The sequence below is a fragment of the Phocoena sinus genome, chromosome 1 (assembly GCF_008692025.1).
Source record: "Phocoena sinus isolate mPhoSin1 chromosome 1, mPhoSin1.pri, whole genome shotgun sequence".
Classification (NCBI taxonomy): domain Eukaryota; kingdom Metazoa; phylum Chordata; class Mammalia; order Artiodactyla; family Phocoenidae; genus Phocoena; species Phocoena sinus.
Window position 1 is genome coordinate 83,871,958 of NC_045763.1, and position 18,645 is coordinate 83,890,602.

The 18,645-nt window shown below is 43.7% G+C and overlaps 1 protein-coding gene and 1 long non-coding RNA gene across 2 annotated transcripts in view; one reads left to right on the forward strand and one right to left on the reverse strand.

The window, feature by feature from the left end:
• ABCA4 (ATP binding cassette subfamily A member 4) overlaps positions 1-18,645 on the reverse strand; it is a 111,360-nt gene that overhangs the window by 60,020 nt on the left and 32,695 nt on the right. The window contains exons 7-11 of the mRNA XM_032652012.1: positions 13,718-13,923; positions 12,888-13,064; positions 10,610-10,832; positions 7,107-7,328; positions 5,044-5,248 (exon numbers count right to left, since the gene is read on the reverse strand). Coding sequence (XP_032507903.1) covers positions 5,044-5,248; positions 7,107-7,328; positions 10,610-10,832; positions 12,888-13,064; positions 13,718-13,923 — 1,033 coding nt within the window. The remainder of the gene's footprint in view (positions 1-5,043; positions 5,249-7,106; positions 7,329-10,609; positions 10,833-12,887; positions 13,065-13,717; positions 13,924-18,645) is intronic.
• On the forward strand, positions 12,687-16,785 carry LOC116763915. The gene is made up of 2 exons (XR_004352677.1): positions 12,687-12,907; positions 14,156-16,785. It is a non-coding gene; the product is annotated as an uncharacterized LOC116763915 (long non-coding RNA).

The following is an 18,645-nucleotide window of genomic DNA, read 5'->3' on the forward strand; positions in this document are numbered from 1 at the left end:
ATATATTTACTTTTCCAGTGATATTTATTCTTTCACATGTTACTAATTAGCACCCCTCCTTTTCAGCTTAAAGGAGTCCCTTTAACATTTCTTATAAGGCCAGTTTAGTGATGATGAACTCCTTTAGCTTTTGCTTGTGGAAAATGCTTTCTCTCTCCTTCAAGTCTGAATAGTAACTTTGCCAGAGAGGACTTTTGGCTGGAAGTTTTTTTGTTTTGTTGTTTTTCTTATAGCACTTTGAATATATTGTGCTACTCCCTTCTAGCCTGCAAAGTTTGTGCTGAAAAATCTGCTGATGGTCTTACAGGGGCTCCCTTGTACATGACAAGTTGATTTTCTCTTGCTCCTTTTAATATTCTCTCCTTGTCTTTAGCCTTTGACATTTTAATTATAAAGTGTCTTGGTGTGGGTCTCTTTGGGTTCAGCTGTTTTGGAACTCTCTGGGCTTCCTGGATCTGAATGACTATTTCTTCCCTAAGTTAGGGAAGTTTTCAGCCATTATTTCTTCAAATAAGATTTCTGTCCCTTTCTCTCTTCTCCTTCTGGGAGGCCTATAATGTAAGTGTTGGTCTGTTTGATATTATCCTGTAAGTCCTTTAAGCTATCTTCACATTTTTAAAATTCTTTTTTCTTTTTGATACTCCAATTGAGTGAGTTCCATTGCCTTGTCTTTCAGTTGACTTAGCCTTTCTTCTGCTTCATCTGGTCTTTTGTTGAGCCCCTCTAGAGTATTTTTCAGTTAGTTATTGCATTCTTCAGCTCTGTGACTTCTATTTGGTACCTTCTTATATTTTCCATCTCTTTGTTGAAGTTCTTGCCTTGTCCATCTATTCCTCCTCAGTTTGGGTGAGCAGCTTTATGACCATTACTTTGAACTTCCATCACGTAAATTATTTATCTCCATTTCATTAAGTTTTTTTTCTTAAGTTTTATCTTGTTCTTTCATTTGTAACATATCCCTCTGTTTCTTCATTTTGCTTGACTCTCTGTGTTGGCTTCTATACAGTAAATGAAACAATCATTTCTCCCTGTCTTGAAGAAGTGGCTTGATGTAGGAGATGAAACTTTTTGTTCAGCCCTACCCCAGCTCTAGTTGTCCCTCAAACCTCTGTGTTTGTCCAAGCAACCTATTATATTTTTAATAGCTCCTGGTAGTTGAGGATGTACTAAGACCTGTCAGTGTCTCAAAGGGGAGGACAGCAGCACCTAGATGCCAGGTGACTGGAAGCCAGACCCTTGGGCAGCAGCTTTTATAAGTATTCAAATGTATACAGTCCTAAGGGGCCACAAACTTAAGTCTCACTGGTCACCAGAGCCAGATGATCTGGAGGTGTCCCCTGGGTGGCAATCACAAAAATCCAGGCTCCAGACAAGTGCATAAACTCCTTTCTGGGAGATACTGGTGAGCTGGAGTAGAGCAGTGTGAGAGTGCCAAGATGGCGTCCACAGCCTACGTTCCTTGAGAGCAGCTCTGTAGGCCACTAAATATGTGCCAAACCTGAAGCCTTCCCCTCAGTCCAAAGATCCAGGACAAGCAAAGCAGCCCCTCACAGAAAGACTGGTGTGTATTCCTCAGTCCACCGTCTGTGCAGTGCCCTGTGGGTGGTAGCTTGCCAAGAACCATCCTTCTGATTGCCACAGTCCATGGAACCCAAGAACCCAAGCTACTCCAGCCTCAGAGTCAGGCAATCAAGGGATGTCCTCTGGATGTCAGCTGCAAAAAGCAGGTGCCACATGCATGTAAAGATCCCTTCCAGGAGACACTGACACTCTGGAGCATGGCAAAGGGAGAGCACAAAGATAGTGCCCACACTCCGAGGACTGGAAAGGGTTACAGTTAACTCCGAGATGCATGTTTAATTAGAAACCTATCCCTTAGGCCACAATCATGAGGATTAGCTAATAGGCCTTCTTCACAGAAAGACTTAGCTCCTGAGTCTGTTGCCTCTTACTGTGCCCTGGTGGTGATAGCTGTTTAAGAACTCTTTCTTCATTGATTACAGTCCTGTGAGATCCACTAGCACAAGCCCCACTGGCCACCAGAGTCAGGAGATATAAAGGTGTCCCCTGGCAGCAGTCACAAAAACCAGGTCACCAGACAGGGGTATGAGCTCCTTTCTGGGTGACACCAATTATTACAGTCCCAAGTGACCAGGAACACAAGCTTTCAGAGCCAGGAGATGAAGAGGTGTCTCCTTAGAGGCAGCCACAAAAATCAGGGCATGATATCTTTTTGCAAAAAGATATTTACATGCCTTTACAGGGCATGTAAAGGCTTCTGTCCAGGAGACACTGGTGCTCTGGAGCAAGGAAAGGGAGAGCACAGAGATGGTGCCCTCCAGTCTCTGTCCACAGAGAGTGTTCCAGCAGGCTACCAGATGTGTGTGTTAAATTAGATGCCTGCCCCTCAGGCTAACACTTTAGAATAAATAGCTGAGTCTCCTTCACTTTAAGCCTGGATTCAATCAGCTGCCTCTAAGCTGGGCCCTGGACAGGTGAGTCTGAGCACATACGCCCTTTAAGTGGCATTCCTTAGATTGCTACCATCTTGTGGGTCTCAGGATGTGAGCCCTGTTGGTTTTCAAAATTAGATGTTTTGGGGGCTCATATCTCAAGTGCATATCTTAAAAGTTGGGATGCCTGATGTGGGGTTTGAATACTTTGTTCCTCATGGAGAAGCTTTGGGTTCTGAGATCCCTCCTGGTTGTGGGTCACTGTGCCAAGAGTGGGGCTTATGGTGAGATTGTGACCTAGACTCTCCTACCCACTTTGATGTGTTTTTCTTCTCCTTTGCCTGACGTGTAGCCATCACTCAGCTAGACTTTAGGGTTTTTTTTAAAGAGGAAATTGTTCCACATGTAGCTGTAGACTCACTTGTCTATGAGGGGAGGTGAGTTCAGAATCTCCCTACACTGCCATCTTCTGAAGAATTTGAACAGAGGGTTGACACCATCTGACCTAGATTCTGAAAGGATCTCTCTGAACATAGTAGGAGATGATGACAGAAGAAGGAGGCTTGGACTGGGAAGGTTGTATAGAGTTGGTGACAAGGGATCAGATTCTGAATCTGTTTCTAAAGTCAAGCCAACAGCATTCACTGATGGATTTTTAGTTCCTAGACTTAAGTTTCAAATGCTTGTTCTGAGAGTCCAAGTTGAAAGACCTTAGAATAAGATTTTTTTGAAAACTGAAGTATAGTTGATATAGAATGTTGTGTTAGTTTCTGGTGAACAGCAAAGTGATTCAGCTATATATGTGTGTGTACATACATACATACACACACACACACACATATATATATATATATATATACTTTTTTAGATTCTTTTCCATTATAGGTTATTATAAGATACTGAATATACTTCCCTGTGCTATACAGTAAGTCTTTGTTGTTTATCCATTTTACACATAGTATTGTGTATATGTTAACCTCAAACTCCTAATTTATCTCTCCCCACCCCACCCTGTTATCACTTCTGGTATCAAAAGTTTGTTTTCTATGTCTGTAAGTCTATTTTTGTTTTGTAAATAAGTTCATTTGTACCATTTTTTTAAGATTCCACATATAAGCAATATCATATGATATCTGTCTTTGTCTGACTTATTTCACTCAGTATGACAATCTCTAGGTCCATCCATGTCACTGCAAATGGCATTATTTTCTTCTTTTTTATGGCTGAGTATTATTCCACTGTATATATGTACCACATCTTCTTTATCCATTCATTTGTTGATGGAAATGTAGGTTGCTTCCATGCCTTGGCTACTGTAAATAGTGCCGCTCTGAATATTGGGGTGCATGTATCTTTTCAAAGTATATTTTTCTCCAGATATATGCCCAGGAATGGGATTGCTGGATTATATGGCAACTTTATTTTTAGTTTTTTAAGGAACCTCCATACTGTTTTCCATAGTGGCTACATAAATTTACATTCCTACCAACAGTGTAGGAGGGTTCTCTTTTCTCCACACCCTCTCCAGCATTTTTATTTATAGACTGTTTAAATGATGGCCATTCTCACTGGTACCTCATTGCAGTTTTGATTTTCATTTCTCTAATAATTAGCAATGTTGAGCATATTTTCATGTGCCTATTAGCCATCTGTATGTCTTCTTTGGATAAATGTCTATTTAGGTCTTCTGTCCATTTTTTGATTGGGTTGTTGTTTCTTGTTACTGAGTTGTATGACCTGTTTGTATGGTTTGGAAATTAATCCCTTGCCAGTTGCATTGTTTGTAAACATCTTCTCCCAGTCTGTAGGTTGTCTTTGTGTTTTGTTTATGGTTTCCTTTGCTGTGTAACAGCTAATAAGTTTGATTAGGTCCCATTTGTTTGTTTTTGCTTTTATTTCTTTTGCCTTGGGAGACTAACCTAAGAAAACATTGCTATGGTTTATCATGTCAGAGAATGTTTTGCCTATATCCTTTTCTAGGAGTTTTATGGTATCATGTCTTATATTTAAGTCTTTAAGCCATTTTGAGTTTATTTTTGTGTATAGTGTGAGAGTGTGTTCTAACTCCACTGATTTACATGTGGCTCTACAGCTTTCCCAAAACTACCTGCTGAAGAGACTGTCTTTTCTCCATTGTATATTCTTGCCTCCTTTGTCAAAGATTACTTGGCTGTAAGTATGTGGTTTTATTTCTGGGCTCTCTATTCTGTTCCATTGATCCATATGTCTGTTTTTGCACCAGTACCATGCTGTTTTGATTACTGTAGCTTTGTGGTATTGTCTGAAGTCTGGGAGGGTTATGCTTCCAGCTTTGTTCTTTTTCCTCAGGATTGCTTTGGCAATTCTGAGTCTTTTATGGTTCCATATAAATTTTAGGATTATTTGTTCTAGTTCTGTGAAAAATATGGGTAATTTGATAGGGATCACATTAAATCTGTATATTGCTTTGGGAAGTATGGCCATTTTAGCAATATTAATTCTTCCAATCCAAAAGCATGGGATACTGGAATAAGATTTAAACTAGATGAAAAGGGGAGGCTGGGGATCTGAAGAACCTAATTACCTTTACCCTGTGGAGGGGGACACTTACCTGGAAACACCTGGTCAAGATACCAGGCAAGCAAGCCATACAGAACAGCATCAATAAGCATCATCTTCATGGACATCAGAAAACTGAATTCATCCCCTTCCATGGGACTATTCCCAATATTGTTCCACTGTAGCCCCAGGCCTTGCTCTTCAAAGCGAGCCAGGTACTCAGTACCAAACCCAAATGCCACAGGAGACAGCAGGCTCTGCAGTGGGGCAAAAAGGGCATGAAAGATGAGCAGAGGGTCTTTTACCCAACCCAACAGAATCTACAAGGTAGGAAGGAGGGCCAAAAGAGGATCTATGTTGTATCCAGGTGTAAGACCACCCCAGGGAGTGGGTAAGGCAGGCTTCCTACAGGAATATAATTCTGGGAATACCTTTCAGGCCTCAGGGACCCCCACCCAATACTCACTGGGCCACCTCTCACCTGTCCAATGGAACAGAGTAGTGTACAGGAGAAGACAAAACCACATAGCATAACACAGCAAAGGACCAAAGGTCTTCATGTTTATCTTCCTAACTTTCCCCCCTTCTTCCTACCTCTTTCTTAAGATCTTACAGTTTTTGGTAGAACAAAGAAGCTTACTTGAACTGCTTTGTGAGAAGCCCATTAGAAGTGTCCATAAAGTCATCAGTGTTCTAGGGCAAGCTAGAGGGCTAGGCAGGGGATGGTCTCATGACCTCCTGAACTCTGTCAGCCAGAAAGCCCTCAGGTTACATTGACTGTCACCTTTTCCCATCTCCAGACCGGGGACAATAATTTTCTTAGGTTCTCCTTGGAGAGCCCAAGTAACTGAATAGGTGGCATACAGAAGGAAGTCTGAAGAGGAAGTTCCCCAGCCACATCCCCACAGGTGGTCCATGGCATGGCAGAAAGCACATAAGCACATGCAGAGGGATGAGTTATTCCCACTTGCTCTGCTAGGTGACCCATCTCTAGTTTGAAGGACCCACGGTGGTGTTCAGAGTGTCTCTCTGAAGAAGGAAGGGATTCTCTAGCTATATGTTCACAAAAACCATTAAAAAAAAATCTCAGCCCAGCCCTGGTCCACAGAGCTTCCAGAACTATAGCTTCCTGGTAGACCCACACACAAGAAACTAGTTGTGGCTTCAAAGTACCAACTGTCTATGCAGTATACCAAGATAGCCCAGCTCTGCCTACAGGCTGAATCATAAGGATTTCTTGCCCTTTGTGATCATTGGGTGCCATAAATGACAGCAATTAATTCTTATTTAACATGAGAAATAAAAGGCAGATGCCCTGGCAACACTAGAGCCAAATAAGCTTGAGTCGTGAGAACAAGTTTGACTTAGATTTTCCCCAATGAGAAGCCAGTGGTAGTCCTTTCTCAACTGCATTGTACAAAGAAGTACGGATAGGGAGATTCTGGAGGACAAGGAAATTTTCACCCTATAGGGCTTAGAAGCTATTTAGCCTGGTTAATGAGAGGGTGTAAATAGATCATTTGAAAACAATTAGAGAAAAAGACAGTGTTGTTTGGGCATTGTGAAGAGGTCTCTCAGGCAATCCAGAGTCAATTTCCAGAGACCTCTCTTGGCAAGAGGGCCTGACTGGCTCATTTCGGCACCCCTCTCTGAGTGCACTGGTAGAACATGACAAAGACACTGTAGAGCTGCTCCGATTCAAACTCTTTTGGAGACAAACAAAAACTTTTAATTTACGGAAACATCTTTCCGGACAGAATAGTTAGGGGGCAAGCTCCCTCCCTTATGAATCTTCTCAAATGTTAGGAAAAAAAACCTGAGTGAAATGGGCCCAGTTGTCCTCCTCTTATGGATACACAAAGGGACCCATGAGCTGAACTGGTTTTCAATTACTTCCCAGGGCAGACTAATCAAGCAGATTTGGTGAGGAGGAACTCTTAGGTTGCTCAGGGTGAGGAATGCTCCCTCTTTTGTACCTGTGCCTTCAAACCTTGTGTTCCTTTGTGCCAAAAGACAAAGTGGATCCCCTCAAAGGGTGAGCCGGTCCTCTCAGACTGCTACATACCCCTCAGATGGAATGCATCACATTCTAGGTGTAAGCCCAGGGTCCCTTACCACAGCCAGCTTCAGGTCGGCCGTCATTCGGTCCTGCCAAGCAAAGCAGAGAACGTGTGGCAGGTAGAGGGTGAAGTAGATGACACCACTACAGGCTGCTGCCAGGCTGGCCCTGGAGAAGAAGGTGCTGAGCAGGAAGCACTGCATGATTGTAGCAGTGGAGAAAGCCAACAGGAATAGGAAGAGGATGAATGGATTGCTATAATGCAGGATCCTTCCATGCTGAAACGAAAGAGACCACTTGAGTCAGTAATTTCCACCCACATCCAGGGGCACCACCCCTCTCAGGAGTGACCTCTGTGCTGTGATTCTGGGGCTTTCAGAAGCCCTCTGCCCCAAAGGGATCTCTCCCATCAGCCTGCTGTTGGTGTCCAAATTTCCACATTTAAGACTCAATGTGTTGAGTTCCTTTAGTTCTAATTAAGTCATTTTCCCCCAGGAAGGTAACATATTAAGCTACCTATCAGTACTGAGTAATTATTATGTGTTCACTAAGGAAATCCTTGGGAAGGGGATAGTGTGGAGAAATAAGCCTAGAGCAGGGGAGGAAGATCTGCAGAGGGGGTCTTGGAGCATCAGTAGCTCCTGAGATATATTGAATAGATGAGGAACAAAAGAGTGAGGTGGGAGACCATCCAACAAGCTTTAACATGTTGCCTGGGGCCTGGCCTGCTAACTTAATCATTTATATTGGGTTGGCCAAAAACTTCGTTCGGGTCTTTCCGAAACATCTTACGGAAAAACCCAAACGAAATTTTTGGCCAACCCAATACTTATATTCTGAGATTTGCCTCTCACATAGGTAAAAATATCAGTAGTTAATCCACATCACTTGGAAGTGGATTAATCCTCCAGACCCATAATATCATACAAATACATTTCATAGAACCTGTGGGCAATATTCAGTATCTTTCATGTTAACTAGTGGGTCAATCACTTTGGCTATGTAGAAAATAGGACCAAACTAGGTATTTTTAATAAGTGAGCTGCTGTCCAGTTACATTAGAGGATAAATTGAGATGTTCAAATTTATTAGGCCTTCTTGGTTCTCTTTTGCTATAGGCCTCCTGTAGGATTTTTACCTATGAGGTATCCTCCTATGAGGATGTTTACCCTTTGCACATAACTCCAAATTCATATAGATCATCCTGTTCTTTTCTTGGGAACATAAAGGTACAAACTGGTTCACCTCTTGAATTGGTTCTGATTAACTGGTAGTGGTGACCTGAAGCACTGGGTTTCTCTCAGTACAGAAGAGAGACCAAGTAGCAATATATATAATGGGCATGTAAGATTTGAGTAGAAAAATTGTGCCACTTATCTCCTGCTGCTACTGTTTCTTCTTCATTCATGCTTTCACGCCTGCCAGGCACTGACAGAACAGATTGAAAAATGGAATAAAACAAACGGCAAAGGAGGTGGAAGAGAGCCAGGCTTAACTAGAAGCAAACATTGAGGAAATCTAAATAAAAGTCAAGGTTAAGACTCAGGGTTCCTGATTTTGTGTGAAAGCGCTCTCCACATTACCCTGGGAAGCTCACTCCTCATTCTTAATCACATGCAACTCAATAAAAGCAAGACCTTGACTGAACATGTGGCTTTTGGCTGGAAGAACTTTAAGATGGTTATTGTTATTCTCAGAAGAATGAAATTAATTTCTTATCTCAGCTCAAAGCAACGTCCTACAAACTTCTAGGCTGTATAATTTCTCACTGACTTCAGGCAGATATGAAAGTCATTTGGCTGACCCAACAATTTCACTGGCCTTGTCTTCTTCTGATGACCACTTTTCTTTTTTGTTCTTAACAGCTTGAGTAACAATGGAACCTTTCCATTGTCCCAGCTTCCAGCTTCTTTCCTGCATAGTTGAGGTGGGAAGGAACGACAGGGGAAAGATGAGAGCGTCATTCAAAGGAAAATCCTATTTTGTTGTGGAAAGCTCTGTTTCCGCCATCACTGGAAACTGGAACAATGTCCTGGTTCCCACAAGGAGAAACCCCTTTGTGCAAGAAACTCTTAGTAAACATTCTTTACCTCACGTCCTAAAAGCTTTGAAGTCCTAATGTCCATTCTTAGGAAGGCAAATCTCAATGCCACTTTATTAGCAACAAGTCTCAGGGCCATTGCAAGATGTCGTGCATGTTTATGAGTTTTGCATAAGTCAGTTGTTCATGCATTTTGACTCCTTTAATTCTGAGGACACAAAATGTCTTAGTAGTGGGGAAAGGAGTAGACTGAAGGATGGGAAGGAACAAGGGACCCCTAGAGGAAGGTAAGTTTCTCAGCTCCTCCCCTCATCTCTGGAACTCTGGGACCCTTCGTGTATTTAAAGCTACATTTGGGTCTGGTCAGATTGAGCAGGCTGACCTCTACATCAGCATTGGTTTTGATAGGGCTCTAGCACAGGGTTTGGCTAAGGCCACAGCTCACTGAATCTCAGTGCAACACTTAAACTAAAACCATTCAGACTTGGTACATTTTACTGCAAAGAGAAGGGGCAGGATTTGGTTTAACTGGATATGTGTTGGTTGGACAGGATGTGTGATGGAACATTCTTGGATCAGGTAGGCACCAGGTATCATCCAGCATAACAAGGGACACAGCCAGAATCTGTGCATCAGCACATATATTGCTTAGTGCAAGGAACTCTTAATATCATCATGGTAAAGAGGCAGAACAAGCTTGATGACACTATATCAGAAGACTGCAAAGCTTGAAGTCTAAGGCTTATACTAAATCCCATCAAATAAATATAAAAAGTTACCTAAATTTATGTCCCATCATTCAACAAGTACAAAAGATCATCTACTGTGGAGGAGTTAACCATGAAGCACAGCAGTGTGTTATGAAATAATGTTTTATTTACAAGTCTAACTTGCAAGGGAGCTGCAAGTTTGCAGAGGATGGACCTATGCATCCTATCTGCGCCTATAACATTCCTGTCACTGAGAAAGGATGGACTCCAAATTCCACCCTTTAAAACAGGGAGGACTTAGAGATTTTGTAGGCAGCAGAATGTTCTTTGGTCAAGCCATGAATGGTGTGACCATGATGGTAATTAATAAACATTCCAGATCTCCTCTCCTAATACACTGAAAAGGCTCTCCACATTCCCACCCCAGCTGGTGGTTGGGACAGTAATCCCAAGAAAACACTCCTTGGATTGAAAAGAGAGAACGCTTTGCACATACAATCTCCCTGTGCTGGGCTCTGCTAACAGCAGCTTTTCCAGATAGTCCACGTAATGGGGTTGGATAATCTATGCAGATTGTGGTTCCCCAGGCAGGAAGTGGGAGCAGGGAAGATGCTGTGATGCAGTGGCTCTTTGGGGAAGACTCTGTCTCTCTGAGTGTCTTCCACCTTGGCTGAAATGGCCAGACAGCTACATGTCATGCTATCTTTGGTGGCCAGATGACTAATCTAAGCACGAGTTCATTAACAGGAAGAAAAGTGGGAGGAATAAAATTATTCAAGGTTTTCTGAACCTTCTCCATCTGGCTTACCATGATGAATATCGTCAGGAGACAGATGCTCATCGACATGATAGAGAAGCTGTCCAGGAACCAGGTACACCAAATCACTGCGTTGGAGACACCCTGATTTTTCAAGGTCTCCTTCAGTCTCAACTCCTTCTCCAAGACGATGCTCTTTACAGTCATGGAGACAGAGTAGATCCAGGCCAGCACCACGAAGATAGGGAAACAGCGGTTCAGGATGATCATAAACCTAAAGCAAGAGGAGAGAAGCAGAATAGTAGATTGCCTTGTACCTGGTGGAGGTGGAGTAAATGTTTGTTGAATGAATACGTTGAGAACAAAGCCCAGGTGGGGGGAAAGGCAGAAAAATCTCCACCGGGCACTCAATGGACTTGACTCTTTTAATACATTGCACTTTGCCCCAAAGGATTACTTTTTCTTTAGAGCAAGACTGTAGCCTTTTGGTTAGCCCAGATGCAAACTCTGTGAGTAAAATGTGTAAATAAAATTGTACTACGTATGTTACACAGTATAGATGTTCTTTATAAGACCTCAGGCAGCTTTCTGTTTAGTCCAGATGAGTGCTCTGTAAGTGAAATGTGTAAATAAAACCATACTATGTATGTTACACAGTACAGAGCTTCTTGTAAGATCTCCCAGGAAAGGACTGCAGACTTGATGATGTGGGATGTGACTGGAATAGGTAGATACACGCTGACTGACACTGAAGTCCAAGAAGGTGGACAAAGGGAACTGGTGGTGGTGAGATCAATAACTGGGCTCCCCAGTGGGCTACTTGCTTAGTTTGCTACTGGCCAGTGAAGCACTGTCTACCCAGGAGGATCAAACCCCAGTTACACAGGAAGAGGCACAAAATAACTAATCAGTATGGCACTTTCAGAAGGCAACTGACCCAGCAACAAATCAATCAGTGATTCAATAGTCATTGACTCCACCAGCCATGTACTGGTGGAGTACATCCATGGATATTCATTCCAGCAAGCAGGGCAGAGTTGATATTTTGGAATTACTCTACTGTGAACTTTACATATGTTTTCCCTGTGCTTGATGTGCTAGTAAAAGCCCTTGAGATTATTATTTCTTGAAAACTGCTGGGTGTCCCAGGAAGGGCCCAATTCCAGCGTGGGAGGGTATCACTCAAGATGGCCCTAGGGAGAGAACCATAAATTCATAACGCCTGCCCTTCTGGGATCTGCCACCAGAGGGCTCTCCCACATTGAATGGCCAGAATCCCTACGCCTCCTCACTGTTTACCCCACTTCCTTGCCGGTTACTCCTATTCTGATCTTAGAAGTAGAGCTGGGCTTTTGCCCCGGCTCCATTTCCCATTTCTGCCTATTGTCCGAACTTAAACTGACTGCAGAACAGCCTGTTATCTCTCTCAGTCTTCTGTAGAGCCGAAGGAGAACTGATTGCACTGCGGTGTTACACCCATACTGGGCTTTATTTTACTACCTTGCCAGCTGGCAATTTGACTCTTCCTTTTACAGGCTGTGCACGTTTATCTCCTCCCTGATCCCCACAAACCCACACGTACACTATGGTGAACTTCCCAGTTTTCTTCTAGGAGTTGAATCCCTAAGCCAACTGCAGATCTCTGCTGCTGTCCTTGGGAGCATTTCTGCCCCCATCCACCACAGTAAATGAGCCCTCTCAGCCCCTTCTCCCTCTTTGTCCCTCCGTCTACCACCCCCCCAAATGCATGTTCAGAAAACAGTGGGCTACTTGCTTAGTTTGCTACTGGCCAGCAAATGTACAGGCCTGGGGACGGCGGTGGGCAGGCAGGGAGGGCCCAAGCTCATCCAACACATCCCTCTACCTTTTCATTAAGCATACATCATGGGAATGTTAATTAGGGAAGGAGCTGCATTATTCCAAGGCTCCTAGGAACCGGACCTACTTGTGATGCAGAGTTCTAATTTCCTGTTTTGGCAGTCACAGGGCAAACACTCTGACCTGAACCCTTCCACATACCAAACATACTACGTAGTGGAAATTTTAAAAGCCTTTGTCCCCTCCCCCAACCTCACTTCCCCTGCTTTAATTTTCACCTTCCCTTTTCCTCCCACAACACCAGCTCCTTTCTCCCACTTGTTCATGTGACCCTGCCTGGAGTCAAGGAGAAGCAGGCTTCTCAATCAGAGCTCCATTCTCCCTGAGCCGGGCCCCATGCCCTGGGTTTTTTTCCTCCAAAGAGACTGAAGCCTGGGGAGCACCTCCACCTCATCCCACCCCAGCAACCTGATCAGCTTGTCCTGGAGCGGGACTGGGACCTCAGACTCACGAGTCATCCACGAAGCAGGGGTAAGGCATCTGCTGGAGGTAGATTCCAACTGGAACCTCAGCCTGGGCCTGACTCCTTGTGATCCCCTGTTCAACCATGTCCTGCAGATAGGCAAACCCGCCCCAGATGTATCGGAAGTCTTCCACAGGATCAGCTCTGGGGCCAGAATCCCAGTATCTAAGAAGAAACCGGAGAGAGGGACAAAGGATGGGAATGGGAATGGACAGCTCACTCATTGGTCATAAGCAGGAGGGGACTCCGTATTCACTCTCCTGAAACTTTCCCCTGAACCTTTCCACACTATCTGATTCTATTTTCCAGTTCACAGGTTAAATCCCAATTACGAACATTAGCCACAGCACGATTTGTAATTGCTTTCATTCGAGTACTCTAATTTGAGCTTTACAAAATATCTCACTTCCTCTGATTTAACTTAATTTAATTGATTTACAGACTGAGTCCAGTCTCAATCCCCTACTCTGTACCAAATGTAATTTCCCAGGGACTTTGGTGAAACCTCATTTGCAGAATTTCTATGTGAAGATAACTCAGTACCTAGAGGTTTTCATCTCAAATTGCACAAAGGCCAGCCAGGGACAAGCTCTGAGTTGAGGGGGTAAAGACAGGGTAGCTGAACTCTCCTGGTCCCACCAACTAGCAGGATCTACTGTCTAGCTTAGTTCTTTGATACCAAAGTGCTTCTGTGCCTTTCTGAGTAACCTTTCTGCCCCTGAAGGAGACGGGTGGCCAGAGCCCATAGGAGCCCCCTTTCCTTGCCTCATACATCACTGGGGATGCCCAGGTCCTTCTGAGATCTCCTGAAACATCACCTGTCTTTGATCTTATTGGTTTTCTCCACCACATCTATGTCCATTCGGATCTTGTACTTCACATGGGGTGGTAGGGAGCTGGTCCAGGGATACATGTCAGGAAATACCACACCAGCCCAGAACCTGTTTTCCTCCAGCAGAGACAGGGCTCGTTGGGTGAGCTGAAATTCATCATCGTAGCTTTCAAACTTATCCAGGATCAAGCACTGTGGATAATCACAAAGGTTGAGAGAGTTTGAGGTGCACCACCTGCAAAGACTCAACTGCAAAAAAATGGCAGAGGATCAGGGATGCTGCCCCAGGGGATGGGTCAAAAGCAAGGAGACCTATAAACTTACTGTTTGCTTAACTCCGGGGTCTGGTGTCAAGTTTTCAGTGTGTCTAGATTTGGGGGTGAAAGGGGGGCTTAGGAACGCTGACTTGCTCTCATCCCTGCAGATTTAGTGAGGACCGCACTATCGGGCTGTCGAAGTATGCAAGTCGTCAAAATGACAAAAATACTCCCAGCTCTCACTCCCCAGCATGGGGAGTCAAGGGAGTGGGGTCACATCAGATACAAGCTGCTTTGAAGATCAGAAAGCCTGCTAATAAAAGAGTTTTAAAGAGAGAGAGAAACAGTCCCAGCGGTAAACCTTCCTGCCTCTCTGCAAACACACAAGGATGGCCAACTGAGGCAAGAACAAGGAGGAAGAAAGAAAATAACAGAAAGCCAAAGTGATTTCATCAGGGAAATCATTCCCAGTTACAATTTTATGACAGGTAATGAGGATGGAGGAAGAATTTCCTAACATGTCTTTTTTTTTTCTCCCCCAGAAGAGAAAAAAATCATTACCCAGAAAAGAGCAAAACTAAGAATTTCTTTTAATTTGAATATTGGGAATTGTCCACTTTTACAGATTTGTTAAAGTGTTGTATTGTACTTGGATGTGTTTTATCCTTAACCTCCTGTTTCTATAACACACTGGGGCTATTGTGCCATGTTTCTTTCTTAGAATGTAACTCACAAGAGGTCAGCTGGCCTTGTCTTGATTAATCTGTTCATGGAATACTTACTGAGAGCCTGCAATGTGCCAGAGCCTGCTTGGCTCCAGGGGTTACAAGGAGGAAAGATAAAATCTCTTACTAAAAGAAACTCCAGACCTAATGAGGGAGAGGGTTGGAGTAAACCAACAATCAGAATGCAGAATGATCAGGTTCTGGTGAAAGCAAGCCTAGGGTAGTCTAGCAGCCCAGTGGAGGGGTGGGTGGGGGAGTCCCAGAGGGCTGCCTGGAGGAAGAGACTCCTGAGCAGGATGAGAATCAGCAGGAATTAGCCAAGGGAAGAAAGCAAGGGAAAGGTCAGCTCAGGCACAGGGAATAGCTCGCAGGGTTTCTGGAGACCTGCAAGAATAGAATAGTGGTTCCCTTCCTTGGCTGTGCTTTAGAACCATCACGGAGTTTTAAAAGGACAACTGTACTCAAGTCCCACCCCAAACAATGAAATCAGATTCTCAAGAGGCAGGGCCAAGGCATCAGCATTTTGTCAAACACTCCCCAGCTTGTGCCAATGTACAGAGAAGAACGTAGGTGAGAGGTAAGAGATGTGTACTAAGAAGGCAGGTGGGGACCAGGTCAGTTGCCCTGCTGGGTTTGCAGGGTGACCAGCCAACTGAGAGGTTTCATGGGATGCAGGGCTTTCTATGCTAAAATCAGGAGTTTCCTGGCAAACCCTAAAAAGCCACAAGAAACCACTGTAGGGTTTTAAGCAGAGGCATGACATATGAGATCAGACCGTGTTTCTGAAAGATCACTGGTGGTGGGAAGGGGGAGCACGAAGCCTGGTTAGAAGGCTGTTGATGTAACACAGGCTTAAAAGAACATATTAACTCTCCCACAGAGCCTGTGAGTTACCTGGAATCCTCATTTTATTGAAGAGGAGACCTACCAGAGGTCACGCAGCTAGACGGTGGCAGAGCCTGCATTCTCTCCCCATTTTTCAACTCCAGGCCCAGACTTCCTCCCACACCAGGAGCCACAGGCAAAGCCTGATCCACAGGCTCTCCATGTGCTCATGACTGTCTTGCAAAGTAAGAGAGGACAACTATTACTTATCTCTCTCTCTATTTTAAAATAATCTATCTCTCTCTTCTTTTAAATCAGTTTGTCGAGTTTAGGACCGCATATATAGTTTTAGTATTGACAAATAGAGTGAACCTGAAATTAAATTTCTAAAATAATCATGAAAGTTCTTGGGGAGATGGAAATTCTCTGCAGTTTCTTTTAGCTGTGACACACACACACACACACACACGCACAGTATTCTACCAATTCCCTCATAGCATCACAGGGCCCTTGGACAGACGGAGTCATAGAGAGGTCTTACAGTCTGATGTGCTTGCTTACTGATGAGGAAACTGGCATCCTAGGGCCTTGCTCCAGGTCAATATAGGTCAGAAGCAGAATATGAATCCATGTTTTCAAGTGTCAGGCCTGAAGGGTACTGCTGTTCCTTCACATTGCTCTAAGAGTAAGCCATACTCCAACTACAAAGTCGGAGCAACAGAATTCCTAAACAAGATCTCTTGCCCCTGTCCAGTAGGTCAGCACTGTCCAGCAGAACTTTCTACAATGATGGAAACGTTCTGTTTCTGCCCTATCCAACATGGTAGCCAGTAACCACATATGGCTATTGAATACTTGAAATGTAGCTAGTGCATCTGAGGCACTGATTTTTTCACTTTATTTAAATTTAAATAGCAACATGTGGTTACTGCACAGCTCTAGAGACAGTAAGTTCCCGGAGGTCAGGGGCCATGTCTTATTCATTAGGTCTCTGGAACAGTATTTCCTCATGAAAGGGACTCAATAAGTGTCTACTGAATTGAATTAATTCAAATTTAGAAGTCCCAAAAGCTGCAAGAAATATAACTTTACTACTGTGTGTTTTGAACATAATCCTGTGCACCCGAAATCAGATGGTAAACTAGGAGAAATCAGTGAAAGGTGAATTTTTGATATAATGTTAATAAGAGTATAACTCTCAGTGAAGCAAAAAAGCTAATAAAAACAAACACATTTTAATAATGTGACTTTCCGAGCAATCTAGCCCATTCTCTTTGAACTCTCCTTTCATGTCTTAAAGGGAAATCTATACTGGAATAAGCACTGATGTTTTCAGTGATATCGTTGAGTCCTGCAATGACGTGGGCTCCATCCTGGCTCTTTTATCAGGCAGCTGATTCACAGTCATGTTTCCTGTTGCATCCCCCTTGACTGGTACCCTGATACTCTCTGGAAAAACAAAACCAAAAGGTTCTCAAACACTCATTTTTACCCTGAAACATTAGACCCACTTTCAGAGTTGAATTATCATCTTTGGAAAGATGGTACAGGGTAGTGTTTGAATGCCATCCCCACTCTGCTGTTTCCTAACTGTGTGGCCTCTCTTTCCCTATCTGCGAACTGGAGATACGCCTACCTCATAGGTGTGTTCTAAAGATCACATGAACTTGTTTGGGAAGGGCCAGCCAGTGCTGCCTGGTAAGAATAAAAGTTGATGCTTACTGCAGGCTCACAATATGACCAAAACTGGTCCAAGGGCTTTGCTTATATTAACCCCTTGAATCATCACAACCACTTTACGATTATCACTCCAAGCTCTCTTAAGAGGCATGATGAGCAAACTTCCTCTGGAGAGAGCCTGTGTTTTAACCACGTAGGATACTAAACTATTTCACAAGGAATGAGGACTTGATGAATACCATTTTTATTACTGTTTTTGCAAAATATCTTGAAAATCAAAAGAGTCTAGTGGCTTTTAAGCCCCTGCCAGATTACCTTTCATTTATGACAGCTGTTTGTCTGGGGAAGAAGGCAGTTATTTTTTAAAAACAATATGGCTGGGAACATAACCCATCCCAAGCTGATCTATAGCAACTCACCTAGTTAGAACAATGCAACGGACAGAAGCCAAAGCTCTGTGTCCACCTGGGCAATGGAGGGTGGCAGTGGGGTGGGTCCTAAGCCACTGGTGTTCACTAGCTTGCTCACTGGCCCTTAGGTGAAAGTCAGACAACTCTACCAGAGGAAGGTCTTATGAAGCTAATCCAGAACATCTTCCTGAGGTCAAGGCAGAGCAATTGCAGATGTGGACATGAGTCAGAAGTCCCTGGGTCATCCACTGAGGTATGACTCATGATGTACCCTTGCATTCTCATGGGGAGGCCACCTGCCTAACAGCAAATGACCTCATTCCCTTTTGGTACTTGTTCTGGTCCCTGAAGTTAAGATCTTGGCTAACGAGCATGTATATTGATGAGAGTGTGTACATGAGTGTGTTTGCGAGACAATGATGAATGACTAAACCCTTAACCAAGGCTTCGGATTTTGACATATCTGGTGTGGTCTGATTAGCTTGTAAGTTAACACATCGTAGGTTCTAATGAGACTGACGCCAAAGAGTCTGTTTATAAAAGCTATTTGGTTCTACACAGAGAGAAACTGTGTGACCATGGATGTTAGGGAAGAATACTGTAGGTAGGTAAGTAATGGCTAGTGTAAGAGGCTCAGCATAAAAATAGCACCAGTACTGGGAAAAAAATTCAAAGGGCATCTTCACTGATTAAAAATTCATTGTCTCATGCTTCAGAGGCCCATTCTGGGCAAATTTTGCAAGCAGAATTCAGAATATCAAAGAGGATTGTTATAATGCCCTGGGATAGCCAAGGGCAGTAAAGCAAGAGAAGAGGTTTCCTTGTTTCCTTCCGTTCCCAACTACTGTGGCCAAAATCTGGGTGGCAGGACCACTGCCATTTGAAGCCCACACATATCCTACAATTCCTTGTTTGTTGTTTTGCTGATACTCACCAGGAACCAGAGTACACCCTGGCGGAAGAGGTGTGGCTCTCTCCAGGGCAGGCAGCTGTGTTTAAGACCTCTGGAGAATGCAG